The sequence below is a fragment of the Narcine bancroftii genome, chromosome 4 (assembly GCF_036971445.1).
Source record: "Narcine bancroftii isolate sNarBan1 chromosome 4, sNarBan1.hap1, whole genome shotgun sequence".
Lineage (NCBI taxonomy): Eukaryota > Metazoa > Chordata > Chondrichthyes > Torpediniformes > Narcinidae > Narcine > Narcine bancroftii.
This window is the reverse complement of record NC_091472.1, coordinates 287,686,494-287,710,579: the sequence shown is the minus strand read 5'-3', so window position 1 is coordinate 287,710,579 and position 24,086 is coordinate 287,686,494. Positions and strand designations below refer to the sequence as shown.

The following is a 24,086-nucleotide window of genomic DNA, read 5'->3' as shown; positions in this document are numbered from 1 at the left end:
AGGTCGTGGCCACAGATCATAACGTTATCCAGGTAGGGAAAGGTGGCACTCAGGTTATTTTGGTCCACCATCTGGTCCATCTCCTGCTCGAAAACGGAGACAAAAAGGCATCTTTTCATCTGATCATTGATTGAGATGTCCATCATAGACTGGGAGAGTTGATGTGGACTGTTCTGGTTCAGGACCACAGAGTTTAGTGATGATTCATAGTCTGGCCCTTGATGACTCATAGTCTGGGATCATAATGGTGGTGCTCAAGTGATGATGTAGTTATCCCTGGAAGTAGGCAGCGTCCAAGATGGTGGCCATGTTGCGGCATGGTTGTCCTCAGAAGCTGATGGCTGGGACTGGATTGACATACCTTCATGAAGTGCCCCTTCTTACTGCATTTTGAGCTGGGCAACCTTTTATGGGATGCTTTGGTTGGCCGCAAAAGTAGCACTTTGGGTGCTCCTGGGAAACTGCAGCTGTGGTGGGTTCACTCATTGAACATGATAGCAGGCTTCTGACCTGTGGACCCACATCCCAAGATGGTGGCCCCCGTGTAGACCCCACTCCATTCGCCAAGTATGCTTCCATGTTACGCAGGGTTATCTCCAGCAATTTTAAGAAGTCGATTGCCCTCTAGTTTACTGTGCTCAAGTAGCCTTTGGCGCTTGTAGTCCGACCTGAGGCCTGCGAATTAGGCATCCTGGATGCTGTCCTCCATGTTTTGGGCTGCCGACTCTGACTGGAAGTTGCACGCTCATACGAGTCCACGCAGGGCCTGGAGGAATTCATTGCTCGATTCACCCGGTTGCTGTCTGTGGATAGCCAGCATGTACTTGGTGTAAACCTCATTGACTTTCTCTCTGTACTGGTCCTTGAGTATATCCATTAGCTCCGTGCATGTTGAGGTGTCCTTGATCATCATGAACACTTGGGAGAAGAGTAGGTGCAGCTTGTTTGCCTCCATGGCCATGACTCTGGTGGAGTTCTGTAGAAAGACCTTAAAGCAGCACAGTTCAAATCTGAGGCTTCTGGTGATTGTGGGTGGATCTCCAGTTTATCAGGCTTCAAGACTTGTTCCATCAATGGAAGAAAATTATTGTAAATAAAATTGATATACTCTCAACAACTCAAAAGAACAATAGGTTTTTATGTACTAAACTTGAAGGTTATCTTGTGCTGTGACCCAGGCTTCCTGGGGAGGGGTTATGGTGTTGGAGCCTTTATATAGGGTCATAAGGGAGGAGCCACAAATACAGTCATAGGATGGGGCGGAGCCAGATTAATGAGTGTACAGCAGATTGACCATAATAATAAATTTATGAATTTAACCTTTTTCTTCTTGGGTCACCTCTTTGGATGGCATCTGGAGGTAGCTCATGAGGCCAATGTGCTTCTCTATCAGTGGTGTGACTGACTGGCTAGTTCTGTCAGAAATTGTGGCCCAAAGCGTCTGTTCCTGCATGATACTCTCTATGCTCTTTGTGAGATGATGCACTCCTTTGGGGCTTCAGCCTACTCCTTATATATGGAATTGGGGGTTCTAGAAAACCATCCCAAATGTTACTTGTCTATTGTCAGTGGTGATGAGCAAGAGATTCATGGAGGACAGTGGGGATGTTGCACTTCCTTATGATTCCCGCTCTTCTACAGCTCCCTGGTCATTTTCCTCTTCCCAGTTGTAGCCAATGAGATTGAAGCTTTCACTTTATAAATAGCTACCTGCTGCATCTAAGCCTGGGGTTTGCAGCGTCTTGCCTGCTTGTTATAGCACCTTGGTGAATTTCTAGATTAATTTTTAATTTAAATTTAGCAATACAGCATGTAAACAGGCCCTGCTTGTCCAAAATTTCGCGCTGCCCAAATAAGTGTATGTGACCAATTAACCCACAAATCTCGTGTGCCTTTGCAAAGTGGGAGGATAAAGGAGCATTAACTGTTCCACCCATAAGATGAACGCATTTGTGCCTATAATGAAGAAATAAGCATCAGTATCATTGTTCATGGTGATATACTGGACATTTGCTTCCACCTTGATTTTGAATAATGTCTTCAATGTCTCAAGTCCAGGACCTGAGCCTCCATAAAAGGTCCTGAACCAAAATGTTTACTGACCATTTCTACCCATGATTGCTATTTGACCCACTGCTCATTGCTCAAGACTCCAGCACCTACAGCTTCTGTGGTTCTGCATTTTACATTGGACTGGATGGTGGCAGTCTTCCTCCAGGGTTGGGTGAACTGTGCTGAGTGCCCACACCCTGCAGCACTTCTGTGAGGCTGAGCAGATGGCATGTGTTGTCTGGGTCTTAGTTGGCAGTGCCTGGGGTCGTAGAGTTATGGAATCATGAGGCCCTTTCCTCAGCATCATCCTGGGATCTCACTGCTGTCAAAGGCAGCAGAGTTTTAAATAAATCCATTAAAATGGATTTAGATAACTAAAAAAAATAGAAATGATGTAAACTAAAATCCTATCTTAATATAATAAATCTACACATCTATTTTTTGGTTTTGTATTTTTTTTGGAATATTTTATTTTTGCTTTTTTTTCCATTAGTATACATAGTAAATTCTCCAATATCAAAGTATATATATATAAAATGTTTTCTTACAAAAAGCAAACAAAACAACTGGTTTAGTATTATTATTAGAACAAATTTGATATGATTCCAACCTGAAACAGTCAGCCCAGAGCGATATCAGTCCTCAATTAATGAATATAGTGACTTGTTGATATTGGCTATGCTTCTACTGCAAAATAGCCATTCCCTTTGGGCCTCCATTGTTTAGCTTATCCAACTCTGAATACCTGCAGAGCCAATTTCACTGTATGGCCTGCTTTTTGTAGCGACTGGCTAAAATATATGCCTGTACAATGTGCAGAAAAAAAATCTTCATCCTCTGTATCTTCCCAAAAAGCTCTATAAGTCCTTCTTTGTACTGTTTCCTAGAAATGGATTGCTTTTGTAGATTGACAAATTTATTTTGGATATGATTTGGCAGTTGATCAAAAAAATTTGCATCTTCCAGTTGACAAGATGCCACATCACATCCAAAATAAGCTCACAGAATTGGTCAGACACATCACATTCAACGTGTTACATTCACCATTCAGTTGCAGGCTTTTCTTAATAGGTTATTTAGATGCTGAGGCACATTTAGAGAGACATTTTCTCCTAATACTAAATCCATACAAAAAATATAATGTCTTGCTTGATTCTGTTATCTTAGAATAAACTGGAAGCAGGGATCAAAAAAATGGCTCGTAAATTAAAAGCCCAAAGTTGCCAAAATCCCTTAGGATTCTGGCATTTACACAGCAAGACAGAATTTCTTAGTGAAACTCAAAAGCTGCAAATGCAGGAATGTTGGGCAGAGAAAGAATTGCTGGAGGAAATTGCTGGTTGGGCTCGTTTAGACCCACAAATAGAACACAGGTGTTCAATGAAGTGGTTATGCCATGTGTGTAGGTCTAAGCATTAGCTTACTAGAGCCAGCAATTTAAACTCCTCCAACCAATGGCATGTCTCCCCTCAGCCTCATCCATTATAAGGGTGAGGCAAACATAAACTTGGGAAACAACTTAAATTCTCCTGGACACCCTTAAACCTAATGACATGAGCACTGATTTTTCTAAATGTAGGTAACCCCTCCCATCTGATTCGACTGTTTCCTTCTTTTCTTCACCTACTCCTGTTCTTATTTTTTTTGCTTAAAATTTTCTTCTCCCTTTCTTCAGTGGTTTCTACCTGTCTCTCCACGTCTCATGTCTTGTGTCCAATCACCTCTGGGTTCCTCCCGCAGTTTCTTGCCCCACTTTTTTAATGTAATTTTGTCTTTTTATTTTAGTCTCAATAAAGGCTTCAACAACAAAACATAGGCTGACTATTTCTACACATGGATACTGCCTGACCTGTTGAGTTCCTCCAGCAATCCTTTGTCTGCTCCAAAGTCTGTTAGTGCCCTACAGCACCCACAGATTTGACAAAGCTTAAGATGGATGATTGATTGGTATAAGCTGCCTGCATGTACCCAAGGCACACCAGCTGTTGCTCAAGTAATTTATCCTGCTGCTCCTCTCCATGGCCTCATTAGCCCCAGCCATTCTTTCCTTGACTTTGTGAGAAGTGGAGATGATTAGCGATTTTTTTTATTAATTATGTGGTCTTTGGTGGGTTAAAGCTCTGTGCTGTCATTTACAGTTACAGTTACACAGAGGAGAATTTTAATCCTTCTCCACACCCGTCCCTCCCCAAATGTCAGGAACATTCTGTAATTTGCTACAATTAATCAGAAATAGATGGATTTACAAATAAGCTGCTTGCTGCAGGATAGAGTCATTTTTCTGTATGTGCAAATGAGATTCATGACATAGATTTTCACAGGCTAGTTCATTCAACATATGTGGGCTAGATTTCAGTATTTAGGAAGTCAGGAACCTGAAACAAGTCAGTAATTCTCGATCAATCAAGTTAAGTCACTTTCCAAGTTAGGAGGTTTTGGAGTTCCTCCCCTAAACCTCTGACTAATCCGTGTGATTATCTCCCTCCCTGAGACTGGCCACAGATGCTTACACGCACATGCAGACCCAATACCTACTCAGTCTGTGTCTGTTCAGCCCCAATTCCAGGCTCACAAAGAAGTCCAATGACCATAATCATTCACCACTCTTTCCTCTGCCATTATGAAGTTCTTCACTGAATCAATAACCCTGGATACTATCCCTCCCTTCTCCTCTAGTTCAGACCTCAACGAGCAACAGTCTTATGATGTCCCATTCTAACAGCTAGAAAATCAAGTTGCTTTTTACAGTATTTCCGATTTTCCTGGCAATTGAACCTATAACATCATTTCATTCCACCCTTGCCTCCCAATAAGCTATCAGGGCTAGCGACCAGGAATCGCAGGACTCTGCTTTTTGCTTTACTGTTCAATTTCCTCGCCAGAAACTCACATGGCCTTATCCCTTCCAGCAGCTGACAAACTTCAAAAGCCTCGTCTTTTCCAGGAATTATTTGACCAACTCCCACAAAACTATGAGGAAGGATTGATAGAATCCCCAAAGAATTTATTTGTTAAATTTATGCCAAGCAGATCTAGTAGATAATTTCAGTTGGTCCAAAATATGTCATTACATTTCAAAAATCATTTAACTGTGGAGTCAACCAGCAGGAAATTCCACACAGACAGAAATCTGCTGTGTTGAAAAATACCCATGCCAAGTTGGCAAGGAATACCTAAAATACACATACTCAGATTTGGAAATGTGTAAAAAAAAAGGAAAATTCTGGAAAGGTTCAGTAGGTCATTTCTGATGAAAGGTTACCAAACGGCAACATTAACTATTTGGCTCTGTTCACAAATATTATCTGACCGCCTGATACACTTCCCGAATGTTCTATTTTTAATTACTAAGAAATGCCCTCCCCAAGAATTTCCCACGACCACTGCAGAAAATATTCTTTCCACACTGGGGCATATGAAATGTAACTTTTTAATAGGTGTAAAAATTGGGATTAGCTGGATCAACTTACTTTGAAGAAAGAGAACGAGGGGAGATTTGATAGAGTTAACTAAATTATAAGTGGTATAGATAGGGTAGATGCAAACAGACTTTTTTCCACTCAGGTGAGGTGAAACAAGAACTAAAGGAACTGGGTTAAGGGAAAAAGGTGAAATGTTTAAAGAAATAATTGGGAAGAACTTATTCACGCAGAGTGGTGAGAGAGTGGGGTGAGCTGTCAGCTGAAGTGGTAAATGCAGGCTCAATTGTGGCATTCAAAAAAATTGCTAGAGGTAGAGTATGTGAATGGAAGGGCTATGGAGGGTTATGGTCTGGGTGCAGGTCATGGGACAAGGCATACTAGTAGTTCAGCACAGATTAGATGGGCCAAAGGGCTTTTTCTCCCAAGAGGGAGAACTTTCAGTCCACTGGATTAATGCCAACTTTCCAAGCATTCCCAACCAGGAGTGCAGGGCTGCTAGGACTCACCGGAGTGCCGCTTTGACACCTCAGGGGGTATCTCCGGCACATCGTGGGGTGGCTCTGACACCTCCTTGTCATGTTTTGATGAGCCCTGGCGCCTAAAAAATAAGCACTTCACCTGTGTTTCCAATGGCTCCATTCCTCCACAAATCTCCTGTTATCTCAGAGCACATCAACTCCCAACTGATTGTCCTGCCACTCAGCTGTACCTAGAGTCATTTATAATATACATTTACAATTTATTTGAACCTCCCAGCTTGCCTTTGGGATGTATGAATTAGAAATGAGGCACTCAGAGGGAGAACTCGTAAACTCCACCCAGGTAACACTGGTGTTCGGGGTCGAACCTGCATCATTGGAGCTATGCAGAGCAGCCCCATCTGCTACTGACTTGTCTTGTGGATGTTCATTTCGATCTAGGTTCTATTGGGGGCACTGGTTTCCTGCCACATCTCAAGGAAGTTCTGGTAGATTAATTAGCCTCCATAACTTTTATGTCGGTTAAGTGGAAAAAGTTATCAAAGGGGAATTAATGGGCATGTATGAGAAAGTGCAACATACAAAGTACTGGAAGAACTCAGCAGGTCAGGCAACATCCAGGGAAAGCAAAGGACAGTCAACATTCCAGGCCTATTGCTCTCCATAGACATCACGATCCACTGAGTATCTCCAACAACTTGTGTGTTCCTCCAGCTTTCCTGTATCTGCAAACTTCCGGTGTGCTCATGTGTGAATATAAATCAGTTGCTAGGGTACAGGGAAAATGAGGAGGGGGAGAATGTGATGATGAGCCCAAATGGCCTCTGAGCTTTAAGGATTCTCCTCATCACTTTATAATATAATTACTGGATTTGGCACAATTTCCAGTGGGAGTACTTAATTCATAATAGCATCATGTATTAAAATAACATACAAGCATCTTTAATGTGGCAAGATATCCCAAAGTACTTCAGAAGAGCATCATCGAACAAAGTGTGATGGTGAAGCAAAAACAAGTCAGAAAAAGTAATTGACAGACTTCAAAGTTTAGAGAGAAAATTCATCAATTTGAGGCTAAATGTACAAGAGACAAAGGTGGAATGGTTAAAACATTGGATGAAGTCAGAACGGAAGGAGAGGTTCCATTGAGGTAGACAAAAGGTGGGCAAGGTGACAGGGTGATTTGAATCCAAGGATGAGAATTTTCACAGAGATGTGTCAGATTAAATGCTAGACAAAAGGATGGTGTGAGGCAATATCAATAAAGCAGGAATTTGAATGACCTGAAGTTTGAGTTCATGGTGATTAGAATTTGATTCAGTGAGTGTGATGTGCAAACTACGATGGCTGTACTATCGGCTTTAATTAGCTTAAAACCTGCACACAAGGCTCACTAACCCTTCTGGGTCCACATGCTCTACTGCCTACACCAGGGCCGATGTGAACCTTTATATGATGCCGGTGCTTGGCAGGGAGTAAGTAGAGCCAGCCACCCAGGTTACCTCCCTGCAGGTACAGTGGGTTTCCCCCGCTGAGTATGGGAGCAAAGAGGTCGTGTTACAACTGTGCACAATGTTGGTGAGACCACACTTGGGGTATTGCGCACACTTCCAGTTACCCAGCTTTAGGAAAGATTTAATTAAACTAGAAAGGGTGCAGAACAGATTCGCAGGAATGTTACCAGGACGAGGGCTCTTGAGTTGCAAGAAGAGGCAGGAAATAACCCTCACACTATCTACACAACTAACACCTTCCAACAACTTTTTTATCCCTTAAACTTTGGACGAGCATGGACATGATTGTTAAATTCACTGCAGTTGATTGTTAAATTAACTGTAGTTTATTTCAAAGAAAAAATTGAACACAGTAGACTTTTGCTAAACTACTCTCATATTGAGATGTTGGATAAGCTGAGTCTTTTTCTCCTGGAGCAAAGGAATCTGACAGGTGACATTAAAGTTTGTAAAATAATGAGGGCCTTAGATAATGTGAATGGTCACAGTCTGTGGTGCACTGTTAGACAGAATCAGACACACACAAGGTAAAGACTGTACAACAGGCTTTAATCCACAAAAACCTCCATAGAGCCAGGATAGCTGTGGCTGCAGCAACTCAGTGTGAGGCCCTGGGAGGCCGGCACAGGCTTATATCCTGGAGGGTGATTGACGCCCGACTGGGTGGGGCTTGACCATTCAGGCCGACTGATTGGCAGCCAGCCAGGTGTTGTCCTGTCCCCTTACACTCCTACAGGTACAGAGGTTTCCCCCTGCAGTAGGCCAGTGGTATACCATCACACAGTCTTTCCCCTTTTTTCCAGGGTAGGGGAGTCTAAAACTAAAGGTCATAGATTTAAGATGAGAGGAGAAACATGTAAAAGGAACCTGAGAGGGAACCTTTAGCACACAGAGGATAATGGAATGTGGAACAAACTGCCAGAAGAAGTGAAAGGGGATTCTACAATAGGAGTTTGAGAGGTACATGGATGGGAAAGGTTGAGAGGGATATGGGTCAAATACAGGCAGTTGGGACTAGCTTGGGAAGACAAGGATGGGTTGAAGTCTGTTTCCCTGCTGTAAAACTCTGGGTGACTCCAGTATGCAACCTATTAGAGTGAGAACTACCCTGTGAGACTCTAGGAACAAAAATAAGGAAAACATAGCTTACATCCTCTTGATGAGAGGACAAACACAATATTTCCTGTGAAATGCTTCTTGCATCTGTTCTACATGAAGCTATAATGGCAGATGGTTTAGCCTTTTGGCTCTTACTGTGCACCAACTGCCAAGTTTTTCCTTGACAGCTGAGTAACATATTATGGATGAACCTACACATGGCAGCTTTTTTTGTACCAGCCACTGTGAAAATCTAAGTATCTGCTTGTCATTGCTGTGCAACAGGTTTAAACCAAACCAACTACTTAATTCATGGAAATTATTGTGTTTTCTTTCAGTCTTTTTTCATCCATAAATGTATTAGTTGTCCTTTAAGAAGGGTTGCCATCTTCTGCAACAACCAACACCAATTCAACAGAAGTAAAAGCTGATTGCTGTAGAAACTTAGCAGGATACCTGTGCTTAGACAGGACAGCCCAGAGGGCTCATTTACAGAAGCCATATGGGTGGAGCTGAGGAATGGGAAAAGTGTGACCACACTGTTAGGGTTGTATTATAGTCAGAGAGAATTGGAGGAGCAAATCCGTAGAGAGATAGCAAACCAATGTAAGAAACATGGAGTTGTGATAGTAGGAGATTTTAACTTTCCATATATTGACTGGGACTCCCATATTTAAAAGGGCTGGATAGCTTGGTGTTTGTCAAATGTGTTCAGGAAAGTTTTCTAAATCAATATAGGTATCAACAAGAGAGAATGCAATACTTGATCTCCTATTAGGGAACCAGACAGATCAGGTGACAAAAGTATGTGTAGGCGGACATTTTGGTCCAGTGACCATAATGTCATTAGCTTTAAGTTAATTATGGATAAGGATAGGTCTGGACTTCCATTTGCGAATCTAAATTGGAGAAAGGCCAATTTTGTGGAAATGAGAAAGGATCTAGGAGGAGTGGATTGGAATAAGTTGTTTTCTGGCAAGGATTTGTTCAGTAAATGGAAGGCCTTCAAAGGCAAAATTTTGAGAGTGCCGAGTTTGCATGTTCCTGTTAGGGTTAAGGCAAAGTTAACAGGCATAGGGAACCCTGGTTTTCAAGAGATATTGGCGATCTGGCTAAGAAGAGAGAGGTATATAGCAGGTATAGGCAACAAGGAGCAAATGAGGCATTAGAAGAGTACAGAAAATGTAAGAAAATATTTAAGAAGGAAAACAAGAAGGTAAAAAGAAGACATGAGGTTGCTTTGGCAGATAATGTGAAGGTAAACATGACATAATATTCCCTCAGACCTTGAGGAAGACTACTTTAGAAATTGCTGGGGCCCTGACAGAAATATTTACAATGTCCTCAGCCATGGGTAAGGTGCTAGAGGATTGGAGGGTAACTCATGTTGTTCTGTTGTTTAAAAAATGTGCCAAAACTAAACCAGGAAATTACAGGCTGGTGAGCCTGACGTCAGTAGTAGGTAAATTATTGGAGGGTGTTCTGAGAGATCAGATATCCAAGTATTTAGACAGCCAAGGGCTGATTAAGGATGGTCAGCTGGGCTTTGTTTGTGGTAGGTCATGTTTAATGAATCTTACAGAGCTTTTCGAGGAGGTTACCAAGAAAGTAGATGAAGGAAAGGCTTTGGATGTTGTCTACATGGACTTTAGTAAGGCCTTTGACAAGGTCCCACATGGGAGGTTAGTTCAGAAGGTTCAGACACTATGTATCCATGGAGACATTGTAAACTGGATTTGAAATTGGCTGAATGGGAGAAGACAGAGAGTGGATAATTGCTTCTCAGACTGGAGGCCTGTAATTAGTGGTGTGCATAACGGATCAGTGCTTGGACCATCGTTGTTTGTTGACTATATCAATGATCTGGAAGATAATATGGCAAGTTTGCTAATAACACTAAGAATGGAGGCATTGTGGACAGCAAGGAAGGCTTTCAAAGCTTGCAGAGGGATCTGGACCAACTGGAAAAATGGGCAAAAAAATGGGAGATGGAATTTAATGCAGACAAGTGTGAGGTGTTGCATTTTGGAAGGATAAACTAAGGTAAATGGTAGGGCACTAAGGAGTGCAAAAGAACAAAGAGATCTGGGAATACAGATACATAATTCGCTGAAAGTGGTGTCACAGGTAGACAGTGTTGTCGAGAAAGCTTTTGGCATCTTGGCCTTCCTAAATCTAAGTATTGAGTATGGGATGTTAAGATGAGGTTGTATAAGACATTGGTGAGGTCAAATGTGGAGTATTGTGTACAGTTCTGGTCACCTAACTACAGGAAGGATATCAATAAGATTGAAAGAGGAAGCATGCTTAGCCTACTGCTCTACTCGTTATACACCCATGACTGTGGGGCCAGGCACAATTCCAATGCTATCTACAAGTTTGCCAATAACACCACAGTTGTTGGCAGAATTACAAATGGATATAAGCAAGCGTACAGAAAGGAGATAGATCAGCTCATTGAATGGTGCAATGAAAGAAACCTTGCGCTCAACATCAGCAAAACCAAGATGATTGTGGACTTCAGAAGGAGTTAGGGGGCTCAGTAGTGGAGAAGGTCAAGAACTTCAAGTTCCTGGAGCTTATGTGTTGATGCAATCACAAAGAAGGCTCGCCAGCGGCTATACTTTGTGAGGAGTCTGAAGAGATTCAGTATGTCATCGAAGACTCTCTTAAACTTCTATAGGGGTACCATGGAGAGCAGTCTGGCTGGTTGCATTGCTGCCTGGTATGGAGGCACCAACTCTCAGGGCAAGAATAAATTCCAGAGTGTTGTTAACTCAACCTGCGACATCACAGGCACCAGACTTCACTCCATCAAGGACACCTACATGAGGCGGTGTCTTAAAAAAACAGCTTCTATCCTCAAAGACCCCCACCAACCAGGACATGCCCTCTTCACTCTGCAACCATCGGGAAAATGGTACAGGAGCCTAAAGACGAGCACTCAGCAACACAAGGACAGCTTCTTCCCCTCTGCCATCAGATTCCTGAATAATCAATGAACCAAAGATACTGCCTTAGTTTTCATGCACTATTCTTGCTGCCTTGTCATAGTTTGTTTTTTTTTGTCTCCATTGGAGATGTTTTTGTTTCTGTTTGACATTTCTGTTCTTGTTTGGATCTGTAGAGTAGGGAAATCTGGTGCATAGTCTGTGTCCCATCAGAAGCTTAGTGGGTGACATGCCATGTTCAAGTGGTGAAGCTCTGTAACTCAATAGAGCTAGATACGGATCTCAGCCACTGTCTAGTGCTTTCTTAATCAACTGTTTAACAATGTGAACTCCTTTCTCTGCTTTACTGTTTCACTGTGGTTGCAGAGGACTTGAAGTCACATGTTGAAAATCATACCCTTCTGCAAAATTCTGTAAATCTCCACAATTGTAGCGTGGTCCATTGTCATTGTAGACAATTTGAGGAATTCCATGTCTTGCAAAGATTGATTTCATACATTTGATCACACAAACAGCAGACACATTAGGAAGCAATACAATCTCCAGATAGTTTGATAGGTAATCAATAACCAACAAGTAATTCTTTCCATCCATATGGAACAGATCAGTCCAAACTTTCTGCCACAGTTTTGCTGATATGTCAGTTGTTATTAAGTGGCGGATCATGCCATTTAATTCTTGAACCGTCATTTGGAGGTTCGGGCTTTCACAAGAACGGACAAGCAATGCAAGTCTGGACAGCTTCTTTTTCTCTCTGAGTCGGCAGGTCAGCTTGTGTTTTGACTGTTCTGTTGAATTATTCAACTTAATGTTTGAACCAAATTGTTAAACAATTAAAGTCAGTGTTTATACAACTCACAAATGACTACAGTGGTGATCCTGATGGCCTCTTTTGGATTACAAAATTCTGGAAGGAGATAATTCAGATCTACAGAACACATTTTCTCTCAAACTGCCCACCTTCTGGATATCACAACTGCCAGTATAGTTTGAACAAGCCAAAGCCTAATTCCAATGTGCCAGATAACTGATGACACTACAAAATACTACTACGTGGTCAGTGCAGTGGACCAGGAAACCGCTAGGCACATCATCAATTAGCTTCACCAACCACCAGCCGACAATAAATATGAAGGGATCAAAATGCTCCTCAAGCATTCATTCTCCTGCCACAACAAGGCGGCAAAACTACTGCACATGAATGGCCTAGGCAACTGCAAACCTTCCACGTCCATGAATGAAATGCTTGCCCTGATGGATGGACACAGGACCTACCTTCTCTTTAAGCAGGTTTTCCTCGAGAAACTGTCTGAGGACATCTGCCTGCTCCTCTCGGATGATGAATTCACTGACCCCGGACGGCTGGCAGCCCGTGTAGATGTACTATAGCAAGTCAAGCAGCAGGGGGAAGCAACCATCAGCCGGATGGTGGCTGTGCCTTACCAGGTGATGTAGACAGGCCCAGCCTTCACCAAAAGTAGTACAGCACCTATTCCATTTTTTGGAGCATCCATTGATATTTTTGTCCTTCTGGATGCATCAAAGAATGTCAAAAGCACAGATTTTGTAGTTAGAATGCTTTCAGTTGTCCCGATTCTTCCTCGTGGTTGACTGTCCACTTGACATTATATTTATCCTGTAACAACTTCCTTAGGTATTGTTTTGGAAGACGGGTTTGCTATGAATTTACCAATGAAATTGATCATTCCCAGCACTCTCAATATGCCTTTTTTTTGTCAATGGGTTTGGGTATCTCTAAAATTGCTTTCACCTTGCTCTTGTCTGGCTCAACAGATTATCTCCCAAAAAGGTGATTTCCTTCACACCAAGCTGACATTTTTAACTTTGTTTAACTTTAATCCATACTTCTGGATACATTGTAGCACTTTGAGCCTCTCATTGTGTTGTTTTTGTGTGGATCCCCATAGGATCATGTCATCCATGTACACTTGTACCCATTTATGCCTTCTATGATGTGCTCCATTGTCCCGTGGAACACTTCCAGAGCTGAGGACATTCCAAAAGGCATACTCAAACAGGAGTATTATCCAAACGGTTATTAAATGTGCAGTATTTTGTGCTGTCTTCATGCAGTTTTATTTGCCAGAAGCTCTGGGATGCATCCAATTTGGTGAAAAACTGCACTGGCCATCTCACTTGTAATTCACCCTTGTTGAAATCTGATAATGTTCCCTCATTATATTGGCATTCAAAGCTTTTGGGTCCATGCACACGGGTAGGTCTTCGTTCTTCTTTTTGATGCACACCATTGAATTCACCCAGAATTCACCCAGTGAGCTCTTCCACTTTCAATCGAGTTCCCGCTTGAGCATTTCTTTGAGTGGCATTGGAATCTGCCTCAGGGCCTGCACTGCTGGTTGTGTGTCCTCCTTTAACTGTATCTTATAGGTGAATGGTAGAACACCTAACCCCTTGAAGGTCTCTGGAAATTGATCCAGTATTTCCTCTACGCTGTTCCATGCATCGTCACTGTTAATGTGGTACACTCTCTCGAGTAGACTTTTTTCACATGATTTGCCACCAAGCAGTGATTCATGTTCACCTGCGAAGGTGAGAAGTTGAGGTGGTGCCCTTTGTCTTTAAATTTCACCTTGAGTTGACATGTACCTTTCATGTCGATACTCTGTCCATTGTATGGATGTATGGCTTTATCTTCATTGCCCTGATGTCAGACTCACAGATCAAATTGAGCTTTGCCCCTGGGTTCAGATTGAAAGGAATATTTGTTCCATTTGTATGCAATAACACAGTCCACTTATCCTGCTCAAATCTGTTCATGCCTGGCTGTTTAGCATCTGTTGGTTTAGAATCTTTCTGCACTACCATTCCCATGAAGATTGTATGATTGAGAGCAATTTGTTCTGTAGTGTGTGCAGTTTCCCTTCTGTTTTGTTTCCCTTTGGAAAAACATTGCTTTGCATAATGATTCTTCTCTTTGCGCTTATTAGAGACTTTTCTATAGGCTGGGCATCATTTTGGTGCATGTTGAGTGGCACATCGTTTACAAATGTATGTCTCTCCTTTTTGATGTTTCCTATGTTTCATTTTTTGTTTATGTTTGTGGACACACACTGTGGCTAGGGCTATGCCTTCATTTTCACTGGCTTTTGCACTATCACCAAATATTGCTAATTCACTGGTGTGGCATATCTTTAGAGCTCCAGCTAAGGTAAGCTTTGTCTCTACAACAATCTCTTTCTCGCTTTCTTATCACTAATTCTGATCACAATTTGATTACGGATTATTGAGTCTTGCAGCAATCCAAAATTACATATTCTTAAGTCCGTTAAGAAAGTACCAAAGTTGTTTCCCTGCAGCTGTGTGTGCGAGTGAAACATGTACCTCTCGATCGTTTCATTTTCTTTGGTGAACAGAGTTCATCAAACATCTCGATAACCTTGTTGAACTTGCCCCGGACTTCTGCCTCTGTAAAAATAAATGTATTGAAAACATCTAGTGCTTGAGGTCCCACCACATTAAGTAGCAGTGCCATCTTCTGTGCATCAGGTTTCCTATCTAGTCCATTGGCTTGCAGGTACAGCATGAATCTTTGTTTGAACAACCTCCACTCGGGGTCAACATTTCCAGTCCAATTTACTGCATCATGAGCCTTTACACTTTCCATATCATTAGTTTTTCACTGTTGTAAGATTGATCATTGCATTTCAAAAGTGATGCTAGATAATTCAAACATAAAACAAAAAATAAGTTTGATAACTTGGGAGCACAACTAGCAGAACTGCTACCTCATTACTCCAGTGATGTGGGTTGAGTGCTGGCCTCTGGAACAGTACAAATGGAGTTTGAACATGCTCTCTGTGACTCTGTGGGTTTCCTCTGGACCTAAGATGTGTGAAGTAGTTGGCTAATTCACCCCAGTGTTTAGCTGAGTGGTGGAATCTGGAAGAAGCTGATGGGAATTTGTGCAAGATTAGTGCAAATGCAGGCTTGATGTGTGGACTTAGTGAAGCAAAAACTCTGTATATAATTCTATGGCAAATTATTTCCTTTTTAACAAAATGATGAGAGAGATGTTTTGTAAACTGTCAAGACCTGAGTTGAAATTGTTATTTTCTGATGATTTGTTTCCAAATACAATTTTGGGCATTCAGATCTTCCAATTGAATTTTCATTCTAAACCTGTTAACTGTACAAAGGACACTCTATCGGATGATTTCTATGAAATGTTCACTTCTATTACTCAGCTTTTTCTTCTTGTTTTAGGACTTTGCCATTATGTTTTTGCATCACATTGCAGCAGTAGCGCTTATAACATTTTCATATGTCAACAACATGGTGCGAGTAGGGACACTGGTCATGTGTCTTCATGATGCATCTGACTTTCTGTTAGAGGTAAGGAAAGTATTCATCACCTTTAATAAGTCCTTATGATAATCACAAATGAGTGTTATTTCACCTATCACTTTGTTAAAAAAAAAGTATTCTTGCTACCAGATCTACACTAATTTTATTTTGTGAAATGGCAAAAGGAAGAATCACAAAATTATATTTCCACAGGTTAATTTTGCTTACTTTTTTTCTATTTACTTGAACCGTTTTGTGTTGTTACTCTCTGCCTTCCAAACCTCCTGTGCTGTTGGGTGAATTCCCTCTCTGCGACTAACTTCCTTGACCTTCGTCCTAAAAAAAAATTTCCCCCCCCCATTATTGTTTTCCCTTCCAATTCTTTTGAAGGTGTTGAGTTCTTGACAGGAAAATATTTGCATTTGCCTCTAATTTGACATTCTTCATGCATAATACTAAATAACGTATGCCATTAATGTTGTGATATTTACCCAATACTGGCATATGCAGCAGGAAGACTGGGAACAGGAAACTGAACTGATAGGACTGCAGTTCTATGTTTAGAGGCCAACAGCCCCGGTCAGGTACCTTGATGAAGGGCTCAGGCCCAAAACCTTGGTTACCCTTTACTTCCTATAAATGTTGTCTGAGATGCTAAGTTTCTAGAGCATTTTGGGGCATTGCAACTTATTCCAAATCTGTGTAACTCAATTCTGCTAGGAAATCCCGTGTGTCCTTTTCAGGATGCTTGGGAAGTGGAATTTCAGTGGAAAAATATTAAGTAACTTAATTGCATCACGAAGAACCAAATAGGCAATAGATATTTGAGCATATTTTAAGAAATTTATTTTAGAAAATAATAATGAGCCTGATGTGGCACATTGAACAATTTTGTTTTTAAAAAAAAATCAGGATCCATTTTACAATGATAAAATGAACTGTGATAGCAGGTTTTTAACACAGGATATCCTACATTTTTAGTTCAAGTACAGCCCGGAATAATTCTTATGTGTTTTCTGAAATACAAAAATAATCTGTTTGAACTGTTTTACAGCATAAAGTCATTAACAATATAATATCCAACTTCTGCATGTAAGACTAGTTTTAATGACTGATATTAAAAATGAAAAGTTCAGTGGAAGCCTAGTTTTGGAAAAAAATAAAGCAGATTGGCACTTCCATTCAGTTCAAGCTCATTCTCCATCTAACCTCCAAGTCCTTGACAGACCTAAGTATTGAAAAAAAAATTCTATTTCATGGTATGAACAGCACTTGACTGGCAAGCACAGCAATTCAAACTGTTTTTAAGAATATTGAGATTAACTGAAACTAATTCCTTTATTTATATTAAAGTAAATCGACAAATATTAAGGGATGCTACAACTGGGGAACTAACTCAGCTCAGCCCTTTTTCAATGTTGACATTCACATTTCCTTCTGCTTCAGTGCAAGGTCTTTAATGATATAAATGCATAAAAATCACTGGAAAACAGGAAAACAACATCTCAGAAAGAACGTGATTGATGGGAATTATTTAATAGTTTACTTTAAATACAAAACAACAGTTTATAGTCCAAATATTACATGATAATTCCCTCAAGTAAACTCCATGGAAGAGGTTACTTTAACAATACTTTTTAGAGGCAAATGTAAATTATTTATTCTGTGCAATGAATGGAATTAAGTCAGAGACTAAATAGTCTATCATTAGTTGAATTTTCAATTTACTGCTCTTTACAAAATGTTCATGTATAAACTAGCTTTATATTTTATCTACTTATGCTATCCACATTATTTCTATTTCCTGAACCTAACTGTTTTCTTACCATGTGAATAATTGTTTGTTTGTGAACTAGATCCACGGATTATAATTAAATGAGAAACATACTCTGAGAAATTCACTGCAGTTAATGATCCTGGTACTGTAACATTATTTGTGATTAAGCACAGATTAATGAGCTCTTGTGCCATTTTTGATCTACTTGTAATCCAATTCTTCTTGCAAAAACAAAGTTAAAAACTTAATAACATGTCAGATCTTGAAAACCCAAAACGAGTCTTTTATTTTAATTTGCAGGCAGCTAAGATGGCAAACTATGCCAAATGTCAAAGACTCTGTGACCTCCTGTTTGTTATATTTAGTTTGGTCTTCATTAGTACAAGGCTTGGTCTTTATCCAATATGGTGAGTAAACAATGACTCTGATACCTTTATATATTCATTAACAACTTTATTTTTTCATTGTTACAAGTATGCCAAAAATGCAATTACATTTCGGAATACTCCACGTAATTAAACAAGCTTATTCAACAGATTCCTTGAGAAGGGGTTGTATTTGTGCTGCACTTTTCATAAGAGTGTATTGTCCCAAAGTTCTTCACAGTATGTGGAATACTTCTCCAGTTTAACCGCGGCTGTACTTAGAACCTACTGCAGTACGCCCCTTGGGCAATCGGTCTTCATATAATATGATGCCCGAATTAAACCAAGGTTCTGCTACTTGCACATGATACCTATCTTTCTATTGCCTGCATATTCATGTGACTATGTAGAAGCCTTTTAAACACTACCATTGTATCTTCTTCCCCAATTACTCCTGAGCCCATTCCAGGCACCTGCTGCATTCTGTGTAAAAAAAAATGCCCTGCTCATCTCCTTTCTGCTCGCCCCCCCACCACCTAAGTGCATGTATGTGACATTAAATGTTGTAGGAAACACAATAGAAGTTTAGTCATAGTACATTTCTGCAAACAACAATCTTCTTTAAATGATGTTGATGTAGGAACAGTAGACCATTTAGTCCCTCTCACCTCAATTAGTTAATTTCAGCTCTGTGACCTCAACCTACTACTCACCTATGCCCACATACCTATGCTACATGACTCCATTACTTTATGAGCTTTTCCCCCAGTCATCAGCAAATTATCAATTTCAAATACAATTGACTTCACACCAATGGCCATTTGTGGAAGAGTTCCAAGTATTCTTTGTATACTAAATGTTTTCTAATCTGATTCTTACAAGATCCCGCTCTAATTCTTAAAAAAGCCCTCTCTTCTTGGACCACCCAACCCACAGAAATAATCATACCTCGAAGAAGGGCACAAGCCCGAAACGTTGATTATGATCTTTATCTTTGCTCTACAAAGTACACTGCTTGACCTGCGGAGTTTTTTTTTTCCAGTGTTGTGATTTTACCAGAGAAATAATTTATCTTTATCTGCTTTAATTTTTTTTGTAATATTGTACATTGGTGAAATTACCCAAATCATGTACTATTCTGGTAAATCTGTGCTACACTCCATTTGAAGAACGATAACCAGAACTCCCAACATTTAAACTAGAGCTGTGCGTAGCTGGGGCATAAGTATTATTTCCTTTAACTGCAACATAACTTGACCCCTTGTGGGCTCCATAAGCCTCAGCATTCCTTTTTGTTTACCTTAAACACTCTTAAATATCTTATCAAATTATGGCTCTGACACAGGTTGAGGGAAGATATTGGTGAGGACACTGGTATTGTTTTGCTGCTCTTCTTCAGGGTAGAATCATCCTCCTCCTGCAAAGAAAATGTAATCTCAGCTTTGTCTCAACTAAAAGACAAAACTCGGATGGTGTAGCATTCCATCACCATGAGTGAGTCAGCTTAAATTCTTGTAGTCAAGGTTCCAGAGTGGAATTCTGGTTCCGAGGTGGGAATGATACCAATGAACTACAGGTGATACTTCTGCCAGTCTACATCTCTGTAAAACACCTTGAAACATTTATGACGCTGAAGGCAAGTTATAATCATTCTCCATTTTGAAAATGTTTGTTTCTATCTTTTCCTTCACTTTTTATTTGCTTTATTTTACTCTGCTTTGTACTTGGATTAAATTTGACACAGAATGCTGAAGCAGCTGACAGGAATATATTTGTTCTATACATCATTCAAGTCAGTGACATGCCCAAGCAAATGGTAACCATGGTTAATAATGTATTCATCCATCCTCAGTAAAGGTGACCTTCTGAAAAGGCTACCAATCTTAAAATTGCAATGAAAAATATTGGACTAATGCTCTGGATATGTATAAAAAGGGGTTATTTATTAATAAAAAAAGTATTTTGTTTATGAGTGACTAACAATAGATCTTAGAACCACTTTTAAAAAAATAAAATATTGAGCTTATTTTAACTTGCGTCATCAATTCCATCTGTTGCCCAATTTGGGCAGTCCATTAGTTATCACCATCGCTGACACTCTGAGATCCCCCATGCTATGTATGGTCATTGCAGGTTGTCAACTGTTCAATTCTGTGTGGACTTACCATACCTGAAATAAAAGTTGTCTGTTCTTACATGACATTGACGTGGGACATTAATTTTCCCACTGATACGCACCATCCGCCCTAATTCTTTACTTCTTATATTTCTTAGAAGAAAGATCTCTGGATTTTTTGGTATGTTGCTTTTTGTGATTTTATTTAATACCTGATTTAGATCTTCCCGAAACATTTTTACTTTCTCACTTGCCCAAATTGCATGTACTGTTGTTCCCATTTCCTTCTTACAGCGACATCTATCTGATAATGTTGGATCCCATTTATTTAACTTTTGGGGCGTGTGTAACCATTTATATTGTATCATGCGTAACCTTGTGTTTATTATATTTTTCATAGTTCCACAGCATAACTTTTCCCATATTTCATTTTTTATCTTGATGTTTAAATCCTTTTCCCACTTTTGTTTGGGTTTATAGCTTATTTCATAATTTTCCTTCTCTTGCACTTGATGTACATATTTGTTATAAATCTTTTTATTATCGTTTTTTCTGTAATCACATATTTAAAGCTGCTTCCTTCTGGTAATCTCAGTCTGCTTCTCAATTTGTCCTTTAAGTAGGTTTTCAGTTGATGGTATGCAAACATTGTACCATGAGTTATTCCATATTTGTACTTCATTTGTTGAAATAATAATAAATTATTTCCCAAAAAACAATTTTCTATTCTTTTAATTCCTTTTCTCTCCCATTCTCTAAAGGAAAGGTTATCTATTGTGAAAGGGATTAGTTGATTTTGCGTCAATAATAATTTTGGTAGTGGTAATTTGGTTTTTTTCCTTTCTATGTGAATCTTCTTCCATATATTGAGTAAATGGTGCAGTACTGGTGAACTTTTATATTGCACCAGTTTTTCATCCCATATATATGTTCTGGTACCTTCTCCCCTATTTTATCTAGCTCTATCTTGCTCCAATCTGGTTTTTCTCTTGTTTGATAAAAATCAGATAGATACCTTAATTGTGCTGTTCTATAATAATTTTTAAAGTTTGGTAGCTGCAAACCACCTTGTTTGTACCATTCTGTTAATTTATCTAGCGCTATCCTTGGTTTCCCCCCTTTCCATAAGAATTTCCTTATTATTCTCTTTAGTTCATTGAAGAATTTCTCTGTTAAGGGAATTGGTAATGATTGAAATATGTATTGTATCCTTGGGAAGACATTCATTTTAATGCAGTTTACCATCCCTATTAATGTTAGTGGCAATTCTTTCCAATGTTCTAAGTCATCCTGTAATTTCTTCATTAATGGCTGATAATTTAATTTGTATAGGTGGCCTAAATTATTATTTAATCTAATACCGAGGTATCAGATTGCTTGTGTTTGCCATTTAAATGGTGATTCTTTATTAAACTCTGTGTAATCCACATTATTCATTGGCATCGCTTCACTTTTATTTGCATTGATCTTGTACCCCAATATTTCTCCATGTTCCTTCAATTTCTTATATAGTTCTTTTATTGATATTTCTGGTTCTGTTAAGTATACTATGATGGCATCTGCAAATAAACTGATTTTATATTCCTTCTCCTTTATTTTATCCCTTTTATTTTATTTTCTGTTCTTATCAGTTCTGCCAATGGTTCTATTGCTAAAGCAAACAGTAAGGGAGATAGTGGACATCCCTGCCTAGTTGACCTACTTAATTTAAATTGGTTCGATACATATCCATTTACTGTCACCTTTGCCAATGGTCCCTTATATAATGCTTTAATCCAATTAATACATTTTTCTCATAGGTTGAACCTCTGTAATACTTTGAATAAATAATTCCATTCTACCCTATCAAAGACTTTCTCTGAGTCTAAAGCAACAGCCACTGTTGGTATCTTATTTCCTTGTACTGCATGGATTAAGTTACAACTATTACTGTCTGCTTGGTCTCAGAATTTGATGAGGAGCATCCTGGGCTTGGCCATCAGACCCAGCCATGACACCACCGATCAGCTTGGGCCTGAGTGTGTTTATAGACCTGTAACTACAATTTCAAAGAGCTCCTTTAAGTAGCTGTTACACACACAAAAATCTTTGGAATTCTCAACCCTGCCAAGACATCCTTCCAGATTTATGCCTATTGGAGACAATTCAGAAAGGTGAACTTGAGGAATTCCTCAATAAAGCTAATGTTACAAAGGGCAATGGTTTTTGAGGTTGAATGTGGAAGAAAAACGTCTTGCTTTATTGCGGAGGAGAGTGGGAAGTGTATACTCAATGAGCTGAAAGCATAGCCAGATCTTTGAAAAACACTTAACCTTTTATGTAATTATCAGAATGGTTCAGAGAGTTGCTATTCAAATTCCTTTGTGTCAACATCTCCGAGGATCTGTCCTGAAGCCTCCTTGTCGATGACATCATGAAGAAGACTCACCAGTGGCTATACTTCGTAAGGTGTTTGAGGAGATTTGGTAGGTCACCGAAGATTCTCAAAAACTTCTACAGGTGTTTCTACATGGAGAGCATTCTGTCTGGTATGGAGGTGCTCAGGACAAGTTAAAAACTCCAGAGGGTTGTTAACATCGCTTCCAACATCACGGGCACAAGACTTCACTCTATTGAGGACATCTACACGAGGCAGAGTCTTTAAAAAAGCCACCTCTATCCTTAAGGATCTCCACCACCCAGGCCATGCTCTCTTCACTTTGCTTCCATCGGGAAAAAGGTACAGGAGCCTGAAGATGAGCACTCAACAGCACAAGGACAGCTTCTTACGTGCTGCCATCAGATTCCTGAATGATCAATGAACCAACGGCACTGCCTTACTTTGACTTTTCATACACTATTTTTATTTATTGTTGTATGGTGGTTTATATGAATGTTTGCGCTGTGATGCTGCCACAAAATAACAAATTTTGTGACTTGTTCATGGCAAAAAAAACTGACGCTGATTCTGAAGTTTATTGTTCATATTCCAGGAAAATTCTGTACAATATATTTTCTTTATTTTCTTTCACTTATTTAATAAGATTTCATAGTGTATGTAGCTATTGAAGATTTGCTGTGTGGAGTTTTTTTGTTGTCACCAACTGAGAAACACCAAGTTAGAAGATGATGGATCTTGAATGAACAAAGAGAGGTGGGAGGGACTCAGTGGGCCAGGCAGCACCAATAGATAGAAGTGGTCAATCAAAGTTTCTCATCTCGATAAAGGCTCCCGACCTGAAACATTAACTGACCATTTCTAATCATGGATGCTGTGTAACCCTGCTGCTTGTCACTGTTCACTCAAGCTCCGCCAACCACCTCTCATTTTATGTGGGAATGCATAATAAACTGCGGCCCATTTTATTAAGGTTTCCGTAAAACCTGCCTCAACCAATCCCCACACTGTGGTGATATGACCACCAGCCAACTGCAGGGGGCAATCCCTGTACCTGCAGGAAGACCACCTAAGGGCTGACTCCTCCTGGCCGGCTGTCAATCAGCCGACCTGAATAAAGACCTGAGCTGGCCCCTTCTGAGCCAGTCACACAGGGAGCCACCAAGGCATGAACTGGTGTTCAGACTTTTACTGGAATAAAGCCTTTTGTACAGTCTTTTGAGTTTTGTGCTTCCTCAGCGCCCCACACACACATAAGATCGGAAGAATCCAGAGCTCTGAGTTTATTTGGTTTATCATGAGCACCCAGCCCACAAAGGGAGAGATGCAGCAGAAGCCCTTTGGTGTTTAGTGTTCACCAGACTGATTATCAGTGGCCTGCAAGCTTGATGAATTATCTTTATCTTTCAGATTTATTGTCAGAGTACGTATATGTCATCACATACAAACCTGAGATCCTTTTTTCCTGTAGGTGAGGCAGATTTACCACTTATTGGTAGTGCAAAGAAAAACTCTACACAGCATGTGCATGTAAACAAATAAGGAAATGTAAACAGATAAAGAATGTAAACAAACCGAATGTGCAATACAGAGAATTTAAAAAATCAAT

General features: G+C 39.9%; 1 protein-coding gene across 1 annotated transcript in view; it reads left to right on the top strand.

Moving 5' to 3' along the window:
* cers6 (ceramide synthase 6) overlaps window positions 1-24,086 on the top strand; it is a 284,277-nt gene that overhangs the window by 208,658 nt on the left and 51,533 nt on the right. Inside the window, exons 7-8 of the mRNA XM_069935319.1 lie at window positions 15,762-15,890; window positions 17,920-18,026. Coding sequence (XP_069791420.1) covers window positions 15,762-15,890; window positions 17,920-18,026 — 236 coding nt within the window. The remainder of the gene's footprint in view (window positions 1-15,761; window positions 15,891-17,919; window positions 18,027-24,086) is intronic.